The following is a 12,212-nucleotide window of genomic DNA, read 5'->3' on the forward strand; positions in this document are numbered from 1 at the left end:
AAGGGTATGCTCAGACATGAGTCCCTTGCTCATTGCACCATCAGGATTCAAGCAAGCCGGGCCGAAGACGGCTGTAATGCCAGAAACCGGTCCCCGGAAGCTTGTTTCCTTTCCAGTGAAGAATTGGCTTGGTAGTTTGGTCTGCCCTGTTCCCATGATGCACTGGGCCAGGGACAGACTAATTTGCATATAGCCAGGTTCTGAACTGGGATGGTGCAGTGAGCTAAAAAACGGTGATGGATCAAGCCCTGATCTGTTGACTGGGTAGGAGTGTTCTGATCAACTCAGATACTCTGTCCATCACCACCCCCTTTTTGTAATTATTTTGGCCACCATGAGTGTGGAAGGGTATGCTCAGACATGAGTCCCTTGCTCATTGCACCATCAGGATTCAAGCAAGCCGGGCCGAAGACGGCTGTAATGCCAGAAACCGGTCCCCGGAAGCTTGTTTCCTTTCCAGTGAAGAATTGGCTTGGTAGTTTGGTCTGCCCTGTTCCCATGATGCACTGGGCCAGGGACAGACTAATTTGCATATAGCCAGGTTCTGAACTGGGATGGTGCAGTGAGCTAAAAAACGGTGATGGATCAAGCCCTGATCTGTTGACTGGGTAGGAGTGTTCTGATCAACTCAGATACTCTGTCCATCACCACCCCCTTTTTGTAATTATTTTGTACAAGGAAATGGGCAGATGGTATGAAGGTAAGAGAAAAGAGTTTCTGCCATCCTACCAGAGGCTGCCATTCTGTGATGGGGGTGTGTATAAGTTGATGCGATCACTGGTCATCTGCACGCTCAACGTCAGGACAAGCGCAACAAAGTACACTGAAGAAAGACAAAAGACCAAAAGTCAGAATGGAATACACAAAATTGCCATCAATTACTTAATTACAACTAAACTGAACAGCATCTTGTAGCATTTGGCTGAATACCAGGAACTAGTCAATAGTGCAAAGAACACTACATCATTACCCAGCTTCCTCTACTCGATGACTTTACGCTCGTCTTTGACCATACACTCCGCTCTGCTGTCTTTTGGCTAGGTGTGCGCCACATTTATACATACATACATACATACATGAATATTATGTATACATAAAAAAAAGTTGCATACATAAAAAAAAAGAAATTATGGACATGCTTACAATCGGAATGTCCATTCACAATTTTTTTAAATCCTCTAATTTTATTCAGTGCAAAATTATCAACAATCAATTGCTAACGCGGGATTACTGGTTACTAGTTACCTTACCAAATCCCAAACTATGTCGACTGAATCGTTGGTACCTGTCATTGAGTAAAAGGTAATCTTACAATAAATCAATCAATTTAAGAACTTACACCACTCTAAATGACCACTGACCAAATTTTAAGTTTCAAAGATTTAATATAAAGTCAAAGATAACTGAAGATACAAACTTCTCAAAATGAGGTTCAAAAGATAAATTGGTATCACTATGAACATGAACTTTTTGAATAGTCTGAGTCTGAAAAACAAAATAATAAGTACAGGCTCGAAAACCATAAGGGTTGCCAAAATGGATACAAGTTGCAACCTCAAAGTCATTACAGAAAAGAAAATTAAGGTTAGTCTATCCCTACACTACACTAAATGACATCCCTACTTAACAAGATCTTTACCCCTCTAGGTGTCAGCCGTGGTGACTTCCTAAGAAGATCACGCACTTCTCTTTGTCTCTTCTCTGATAATGGGTCTCTCCTGATCAGCCTATCTGCCTACCCATCCGCTTCCTTAGGCTCCCAAAACCATCTGCTCTGCTCTCCTCCCGGGTCGCTTTCCCTAATACCAAATCACATTTTTGATAGGAACGCCCCTTGGGACGCCCCTCACGTGGTACATCTTTGCGCGGTAAACTCCATGATGGTACTCTTCAAGACCCTCGTTATAGTTGACCTTGGTTCCCAGGCTTCTTCTCCAGTGCGCTGATACCCCCTGAAATTCCTGGAAACTCCTACAGGCCTGCGCCAAGCGCCACTGAACAAAGCCCCTTTCATTCTAGCTGATTAAGACCCTCGCACCTGCATACAGTTCGTCTTGCAGTGGGCCTCAAATTCCAGACTCCACCATATCTTTAAGTCGTAAAACACACTCCAAGCTCTGTGCTGGACACCTCTCGACTTCTTCCTTAACGAGCACATGGTAGTTCAAACGATATGACATTATCTGTTCAGGCCTACTTGATTTACATGAAGCAGGTCCCTGCACTCTTAAAACATTAACTTGATTTAAACAGCAAACATTCTTAACTAGCATACGTTTCTAAAATAACACATCTATAAAGCATATACTTCAACCCTAAGTACAATAATACATTTGGAAGAACCACGTCAACCTTATCTCACATTATTTTAGCAGCACGTTTAGATTTTCTGTGAATTGCCATGAGGCCTACACATTATACTGGTTTTGTAAAGCTCTATTCAACTCTAACATGATTCCTTTAACATGAGAACAAGAGGTTTTCATATTCATCCCAAACATTTCTACATTAGTCTCACACAGTTATGATTATCGTTACTCTACTTAAACATTCTATGCATTTCACCACTGAATATAAGACACTCTGTATATTTCACTTCTAAATATAAACACTCTGGTGCAAAGTACATGTTAACTAACTACGTGCTTGTAAATATGGTGCACTTATACATTTTTCAAACTTGTGCTCTCTCAGTCCCCCCTTTGATGACCTTCAGGGGTCATCATCATCAAGACACCATTACAAAATGTAGACCCTTTCAAAGTGAAGTCGTGGCAGTGCCACCTCTTTTCATTGTCTCCAATGCTTTCAGACTCTTGTATTGAGTGTCCTGCATCGCTGTCAACTCTTCCTCCTGTTTCCTCATAGTTCTCTGCAACTTATTTGCTCTATAACATTGATACAAACGCACCAATCCCCACAAAGTGATTACGCAAATCACAATTATGATGATGGGTTTCAGTATGTACCAAACGATACCCTTTCCTAAGTTGGCAAACCAACCTCCAACTTTACCCATTCCATGACCTACTTTTTCCCACACATTTACCTTTGCCAGATCCTCAATTTCGTAGTGTATGGCAGTGATGTTTCGTATATACTTCTCTAGAGGTTTTGAATTGTCTGGAATGTAAGTGCAGCATTCCTGGACCTTCAAAGCCTTACAGACTCCTCCCTCTTTAGCTAACAGAACGTCTAAAGCAAGTCGGTTCTGAAGAACCATTGCCCTAATCGATTGCATCTCCCCTTCTATCAGCATCAATGATCTTGCAGTACTGGCAGATAGCCTATCTACGACTGTAGCTAACCTCCTGATCTTAATGTCATTCAATATCAGTCCTAAGAAAGGGAATGCAGCACCGAGTACATCTCCAACTACTTCTGCTGCACCCAGCCCTCTCTTCCACCTAGTTGGTATTTCTTTCTTTGTCGTTTCTAAATTCTCAACATGATATATTTTAGGAAAGACAACAGCCAGATAGCATGATCCGTACCAATTATCTGGTAGCTTCACATAGGCATTTCTTCCACATACAAAATATACATTTGGAATTGCTTGCATCCCCTTCAAAAAATCCTTAGAGTAATACTCCAGTTGAAAGGCATGTTCACAATTGACTTGACCTACATAAAAATTCTCATAAAAGGAGTAACTCCTGTGAATGCACAGTTTCCCCCGTTTCTCCTTATCCAAAGCAATTGGACCAATACTACCTTTTCTTTGATGTGCCCTTTCCTCCTTGGTCCAATCTGTTTCCCATTGTCCTGATGCCTTCAAAATCTTCTGCCTCCTGTATCTAGTATCTACCTGTCCTATAAACTTTTTCTCAACTTCTGATACTTGACAAGTCAGATTGTTTCTTCGGGCATGTGAAGTATCTAACGTTTTCCATAGAATAAACCATTTGTGTAATCTGTCTTCGCTTTTGTAGTAGTCCCACTTGTTTAAATGCTTGAAATTCGGGACCTCTGGCAATGTCGAGTCGAAATTCGAGAAATAATACTCAAATCCATCTCGTCCATAAAATATGCTCAACAACAAACTGCATGTAATTCCATATGTCAATGGAAGATGATGGTATCTGATACCCTCCTCCACAGAAGCTGGTAATTGCATACAAACGTAGCAATTCTTCACCTCCATGGCGTCAACGTATTCATAAAGCAATTTAGCATAAGCATTTGACCTGTAATTTCCCTGTGACTCATCCATGTGTAACCTTTTTACTTCTGCATCTAACAATGCTTTGTCTTTATCATTGATGTTTCCCTTATCATTAGCAATAGGAGTTCTCGGTGTTGACACTCCCTTGTCCTCCTTCACTGCAGCTGCATCTCTCTCGTGTCCCACTATGTATGAGACAGTAACCACTAAAACTATAAGAGAAATCACTACTCCTAAAAGTGTGCCAACTATGCATTTTGCCCTGCGGTTCGGGTTGCCAGCCTCCATGTTCTCAAACAGTGTGGTTCTGGATGTTCCTCCTGCATCAACTTCTTCCTTTTTTTCGAACAAAGTCTTTCTCTCTCGCAATGTCTCTCTTTTGAACACTTGGAAGCTTGACAATTTATTTCCGCAAAACAGTTCAAAGTCCGGTAGAAAACAGACAACCCTAGCCCTTCTCCATCCGCTAAAAGGAAACCCCTACCAATTTTCTTCTTCCACTCGGCGCTAGGTTATCTTGCAACAAGTTTACAATTTCTTTTCAAAAGTCTTATTTTCATCTAAAGTTATGTATGGCTCAAGGAGGGACACTACGTCTTCATAAATGTCCATCCGAAGTAACATTCCCTCAGGTTCTGGGCAGTTCGTACCACAACATGGAAAGTCAACTGTTTCTAGGATTATTCTCCTTATTTCGCTCTGGACAAGTGGACGGACGAAATTGAGAGTTAACGTTTTTTCAATTTCTACTCCTGGTACTATCAGCTCTACATCCACAATCACAAAGGGGTCCGTTCTAATCAGGATCACTTTCTTCACCTTTCCAGTTCTGCGCCCCCTTGAAGACATTCGCAATATGGTATTAATCCACAACTATGAGCGCTCCTAGAATTTCTACTACTCGCTCAAGCATTTCCAAACGAAGAAGAGTTCCCTCCAATATTGGATATCGTGAACAGCAAACTGGAAACTCAACTGTCTCTAAAATCAATTTTCTTATTCCGCTCAGGAGAGGAGGATGAACGATGTTGAGTGTCAGCAACCTTTCGGTCTCCGCTCCTGGCAGTAGAAACCTTATTTGCACTGTGATGATCGGGTTAGTTCTGACCAGGTCCACTTCCCGGATCCTCCCGGTTCTGTGCCCCCCCGACATCTGCAACGAGGTAGGTCCAATCAGGAGTAGAGTATCTTCTACTAGGCACTCGCACCCTCCTTGATCTTCTAAGGCCCTCCTCGGCTTGATCCTGGATATCTTCTTCTGGATCTGAGTCTTCGGATATAGGAGCAAGCGTTTCTTCCTGGGCCGACCTCAAACTTAGCCTTCTTCTCCTTGCTGGCCAAGTGGCAGCTCCAAGCCTTATTCTCCTATTCCTTGTCCTCTCACTTGGTTCTTGGTCGCTCTGATACGGATCTGAGTCTGAGTCGTATTCACTTCTGCTCTCTCCTTCAGTTGCGTCTTCCGTCTCACTGCCGTCCTGCCTTCGCTCTTCTTCTGAATCCGTTGCGTTCCCAACTTCTTCCGACACCCCCTCAGCTGCTGCAATCCCTTCTTGCGACCCTTCTTCCACTTCCGGGCTTTCGTCTGGGATAGGAGCTGTTCCTTCTAGAGGTGCTGGAACTCTTCGAGTATGGGATGCATGGATCCAATTTGGCAGCCCACCGCACTTCACCGCGGTGTTCGTTATCAGGATTACCTGAAAGGGCCCACGCCAGCGAACATCTAGGCAGTTCTTCCGGACGTGTTTTTTAACCAACACCCAGTCCCCTGGGTTCAGGTCATGGCACAGGTTCCTCGATGCTGGAACTTCAGCCGCATGCACCTGAAGGGACACAGAATGGATGGCGTCAGACAGTCCTTTACAATAATCCAAGATCAGATCATCTGTAATATTCAATAGGGCAGTAGTTGGAACTGTGGGAAGTCTCATGGCCCTCCCCATCAGGATCTCGTGGGGAGAGAGACCTGTCCTCCTGTCAGGTGTGCTGCGCATGCTCATGAGCACTAAAGGAAGAGCATCTGGCCAACTCAAAGATGTGGATGCCACTACTTTAGCCAATCTATTCTTCAATGTGCCATTCACTTGTTCCACAATTCCTGAAGCTTCTGGTCGATAACTACAATGCAGCTTTTGATCGATATTCAGTGTGGAGCACAACATCTTCACTATTTCGCTGTTAAAATGTTTTCCTCTGTCAGATTCCAAAGAGGCAGGCACCCCGAAGCGCGGTATCAACTCCCTGAGCAACAATTTAGCCACTGTGAGTGTATCGCACCTACGTGTAGGGTACGCTTCAACCCATCTGGAAAATACGCATACAATCACCAACACATACCGAAGGCGATTAACTCTTGGCATTTCGATGAAATCTAGTTGCATTCTATTGAAAGGCCCCCCCGACCTCCCAATGTGACTCAGTGTGACTGGTGTTCGTTTGCCTACGTTCAGTTGTTGGCAGGTAACACATCGCTTACATACTGATTCTGCTGCTATTCTAAATTTAGGGCAATACCAAGTTTGCCTAAACACTCTCATCATAGCATCCCTTCCTAGATGTACTGGACCATGTATTTCTCTCGCCATGGGATTAGCTAATTCTTCAGGTAACACAGCCCTCCCATCTACTGAAACCCAAAAATCCATTTCGCTTCGCACGCAACCTGCTATTTCCCATGCCTTTTTCTCTGTTTCAGGTGCGTTCTCCTGCATTATTCTTAAATCCTCCCAAGTGTCTACAGTTTCTAACATCATGCTTAATTCAGTCTTTTCTTCAGCACCATCTATTTCCACTTTTGAATATGAATAATCTTGTTCCGCACAATAACGTGCGACTTCATCAGCGTATCTGTTGCCTTGTGACACAAAATCTGTATTTTTAGTATGTGCTACACACTTTACGATTGCAATGTCAACTGGACCTTGTAATGCTTCTAACAACAGTCTCACAAATTCTCCGTTTCGAATGGGCGAACCAGAGGAGGTCATGTAACCCCTCTGAGACCACAACTGCCCGAAATCATGAACCACACCGAAACCATATTGGCTGTCAGTGTATATGGTGACTCTCTTTCCATTTCCTGCTATGCAGGCACGAGTTAGGGCAATGATTTCTGCTACCTGTGCGGAATGTACTCCTTCCAGGCAAGCGGCTTCCACAACTCCAGTAATGGTACAAACAGCATAAGCTGCTCTCAACCGACCAGTATCGTCTCTTAAACATGAGCCATCAACAAAATAAATTTCATCGGGGTCGGACAACGTCTCATCCACAATATCTGGTCTGGGTTTCGTGCATAGTTCAGTCACATCAAGGCAATCGAGGTCTTCACATCCTTCGCCTTCTATTACAGTAGGTAATGGCATCAAAGTAGCAGGATTCAAGACAGAGCATCTCCTAAGAGTCACGTTCTCCGCGGCAAGAATAACTTGCTCGTAGCGCGTGAGCCTACTATTGGTCAGATGCTGCGTCTTCGTCCTGGTCATTAGCAATTCAACTGAATGTGGTACATACACCACTACTGGATGTCCCATCACTATACTCTCGCTCCTTTCAATGCTGACACCCGTTGCAGCAACGGATTTGAGACATCCGGGCAACGCTGCGGCTACTGGATCTAATGTAGCCGAAAAATATGCAACTGGTCTACGGGCATTTCCGTGGGTCTGTGCCAAGACTGACAAAGCACATCCCTCTCTCTCACAGCAATAGAGTGAAAAGGATTTCTCATAATCGGGCATTCCCAGAGCCGGAGCACGACATAAATCGTCTCTCAGCTGTAAAAACGCCACCAAGCATTCTTCATCCCATGGTACCGGATCACTCACCTCCTTGTGCGTCAGTTTCTGTAAGGGCTTTGCTTTCAGTGAAAAGTTAACTATCCACTGTCGGCAGTAGCCCACCATTCCTAGGAACATTCTAACTTCTCTCTGTGTTGTGGGCGCATTCATCTTCATTATCGCCTCAATCCTCTCTGGGGACACCTTGCGTTTTCCTTTTTCTAACCGGTGCCCCAAATACTGTACTTCTGTCAGACAGTACTGTAACTTGCTCGGAGATACCTTATGTCCATTTTTGGCTAAATGGTTCAGTAAGGCAATTGAATCTGCTTTACAGGCTTCCTCTGTCTCTGACGCAACAAGTAGGTCATCTATGTACTGGACCAGAACCGAGTTCTGCGGCAGTACTAGATTTTCGAGATTCTTCTTCAACAACTGGTTGAAGATGGATGGGCTGTCTGTGAATCCTTGTGGGATTCGACACCATGTTAAAACGCGATCTTCCATTTTAAAAGCAAAAAGATATCTGCTCTCTTCATCCAATGGGATGGAAAAGAAAGCCTGGCAAAGATCTATCACTGTGAACCATTCTGCTTGACATGGTATTTGAAACAATATCACTGAAGGATTCGGTACCACGGGACAACATGAAACGACTATGTTGTTAATTTTTCGTAAATCCTGCACTATCCTGAATTTCCCGCTAGGTTTCTGCAAACCCATAATCGGGGAGTTACAAGGACTACCCACGATTTCTTTCAGTATTCCCTGTTGTATCATTGACTCGATCACAGGTTTTATTCCCGCAATCGTTTCCTGGGACAATTTGTATTGAGGCGTTCTTGGAAACTCAACATTTGGTTTTACCAGAATTTTTACCGGTTCTACCCCTTTAATCAATCCTATATCTTCTCCTGTGAAATCCCATACCTCTGACGCCACTGCATCTCTTAAATCTTGGGGAAGATCTTCTACAGTCAGAGTAGGATATAGTTCTACACAGGATTTTGAATTGGCCACCTTAAAGGTAGCATCATCGTCGGTAGTCTGTACCTCCACTCCTTGCGGGGTGCAGTATATGGTGCAATTCAATTTGCACAACAAATCCCTTCCTAACAGACATACCGGACTCGAGTCACAAACCACAAACTGATGTTCGTTCATGTGGTTTCCAATTTTCACAGACACTGGTTCTGTCAAGGGACTAGTCATTCTTTTATTTGCGACTCCTACCACCTGAATAGTTTCCCCTGACATTGGCAAGTCTGGAACCACCGCTGATCTCAGAGTCGAACGAGTAGCCCCAGTATCCACTAAGAACGTAGTGGGACACCCTGCCACTTCTGCCTCAACAAATGGCCCTCTTTGATCCACTTCTAGGACTGCCCCGAGGGTACAGTCCTCTTCACTGCTCACACGTTGTCCTGTCAATGGATCAATGTAATAACACTTTTCTTCCTCAATGAAGAGAGGCATCTGCTTAAAGACCTTACTCCCTGTCGCTACCTTCGGTGGCTGTGGGAACTGGGCCCGTGGGGCCGAAGTCCCCCCTTTGGCCACCTTGCCTCCTGGAACTGTCACCTTTGGAGTTGGGACTTCTTGAACCTGCTCTTCTACTTCTAGCTCTCCATTTTCAGGGTTAAAGGGACACTCGCGTCGCCAATGCCCCACCTGGTGACACTGATGGCACTTTGTCGTTTTCTTTAAAGTGGCAAAGTCTATCCTAGGTCTCTGCCCTTCTTCATTATCTTTGTTCTGACCGTTTGGTTTTCGTCCCATCCCCTGCTTCTGCTGGCCACCCTTCCCAGCGGACTGCATTTGCACCACCATCAATTTCTCCTTTAGATTCTTGGCTTTAGAATCTATCTCGTCACTACAGTACCTCGCATAACGTAAAATCTCATCTAGTGGTTTGTTCTGCCAACAGATTAAATGTTGCTGTATCATCAAACAAATATCAGGTCTCAACCCCAAGACAAACTTTGACACAAACTGCCCTATATCTTTGGGATCCATTACATCTAGTCCACTGTATTGCTTGAATGTTTTCAATAATCTTTCATAAAACTCGTGAACTGTCTCCTTGGGTTCCTGCCTCGTTCGGTCTATTTTCACCCAATCTATATCCTGTGGTGGTACCTTATCTTTCAGCCATGCTATTACCCTTTCATACTTTCGCATGACAATCTCGGACGGTCCATTAGTCCGAACATCCCTCACTGGTTCAGTATTTGGCCATTCAACACTAGTCTTGCACGGGGTCCATAAATCAGATGGGACCACGATGTCAAACAACGTGTTCAAATCAATCCACAGTACTTTCGAGATTTTGACAAACCTCTCTACCTGTTTATACCACTCTACTGGATTGTCCCTCAACTTCGGAAATGAGTTGGTAAATGCAGCTAAGTCTCCTCTACTCCAAGGCACATGTACATAATTTCCATTTGATATTTCTCGCAAAGGGAATGCCTCCATCTGCATTACCCTTCCCTCAGGGGTCATCACATTTGTACTTCGCCTAACCGTGCCTTTTTTTGACCACCTTTCTTCCCATTTATCCAGTTCTCTCCACACTCTTATCCCAGATATCAACTCCCTTATGTGAGTTTTCAATCCAGTAGTCCTCTTCTCATCTAGGTCTTGGTCTGCGTACTGTAATCTGTGGTTACTCTGCAATGCCCTTGTCCTAGATAAATCCACGGCATACCTATCTGCCAAATCAGTCAGTTTCTCATGAAACGCTCTAGCTTTCCTAGTAATATCCTTTGCCATGAACAATAACTCATCCTGTTCATACAATTCTATCCTTTCCAAAGGCAAGGTTCCATCTATTATCTCATCAACATCTGATTTTAAACTAGTAACATCAAGCCTTTTTGCCTTAATTTCAGCTTTCAAGACACTCAATTTAGCTCCTCCATTTTCATCTCTCCCATCCCAGCTCCGAGATCTACGTTTAGGTATTGGTGAGTTATAGGGAGTCCTCCCCTGTTCCCATCTCTCTAGGTCCCATGCCTTTCCATCTTCTCGGGGTGGGTGGTGAAACACTCCTTCATGCCTCCTAGCCTCTCTCTCCCCATCCTGGCTAGTTTCACGGGATGCAGGGCAAGATGTTCCATTACTCCCTCTTTCTTCCTCATGCATCTGTGACCTCCGATCACTCGATGTATGACATGACCTTTCACTGTTCCCTCTTTGCCAGTGCTGTACATTTTCCCCAGGTGCGTGTGAGTGATGAGTGCACCTAAACCTATCCCTGTACTCTTGCGTTCTTTGGTCTCCCTCTGTTTGCGTGAGGCGAGACACCTCCTCACACTCCATACTCCTCGTATTCTGTTCCTGCTGTTCTCTCTGATTTGTAGGACATGCATCCCCTCTATTCTCGGGACTTCGGCCTTCCCGACCCTGACTGCTTTCGCTGGCCCCACAGTGAGATACAGTCCCGTTACCCCTGCTTTCCCACTCTGGTTCCGTTCTTGTCCTGTTACTCAGGGATACTGTGGACCCGTCCCATTCCCTCAAATCAGCTCTTAATTCTGAATAGGGTCTTGGCCGCGGTCCCCTTAGATCCATTGGTCCTCTCGGACCTCCCTGTTCTGAATTGGGACCGACAGTTGTGTCTAATGGGGTATTCCATGTTACCGATCCTGGCAATTGCTTCCATGCATTTGTCACGTTATTCCTCCTTTCCATCTCGATCCTTTCTCTATCCAATTGCCTCTGTTGTTCCTCTCTATCTCTCTCAGGGTTATAGATCGAAACTATGGGTCCTATGGTAACAGGCACTTGAAGAGCATCTGGCAATCCAAAGGACTCAACCCTTTCGGTGGCTGGCGTTTTCTGCACCACAAACCTTCCCCCTACACTCTGTGCTGTACTAGGTTGAGGTGTCTCCCCACCTTTGATAGGTGTCCATTCCGATATAGGGAGTGGTGTATACCCCTCTATGGCATTCCCATCTTCCCTTGCGAGCCCTCTATCTTCAATTTCCTCAACTCTCGGAGGTGGTCTATCCATTAACAATCTATTTATCAGATTGTCTTCCGACTCGCTTTCCTCGTCTTCTTCCATGAGGTTTCCTCCTCCTCCTGCCACCTCCCTCATCGGATACATTTTTTCCACCTCAATAACCTGTACCCTCCACCGCTTTGCTTCCTCATCCCATTTAGAATCTCGCACTGCTCTTACCGATCGCGTCAGTCTTTGTTGACGCCTGTTCAAATTTCTGTCGTGTGCAGCCCTAATCCATGCATTAAGGGCCTCAAACT

General features: G+C 44.6%; 1 protein-coding gene across 1 annotated transcript in view; it reads right to left on the minus strand.

Annotated features, from left to right (window-relative positions):
- Positions 1-12,212, minus strand: part of TMEM237 (transmembrane protein 237) — a 93,047-nt gene that overhangs the window by 28,571 nt on the left and 52,264 nt on the right. Inside the window, exon 9 of the mRNA XM_078681168.1 lies at positions 730-823. Within this exon, the coding sequence (XP_078537294.1) occupies positions 730-823 (94 nt within the window). The remainder of the gene's footprint in view (positions 1-729; positions 824-12,212) is intronic.

This window comes from Lissotriton helveticus, chromosome 3_1, assembly GCF_964261635.1.
Source record: "Lissotriton helveticus chromosome 3_1, aLisHel1.1, whole genome shotgun sequence".
Taxonomy (NCBI): domain Eukaryota; kingdom Metazoa; phylum Chordata; class Amphibia; order Caudata; family Salamandridae; genus Lissotriton; species Lissotriton helveticus.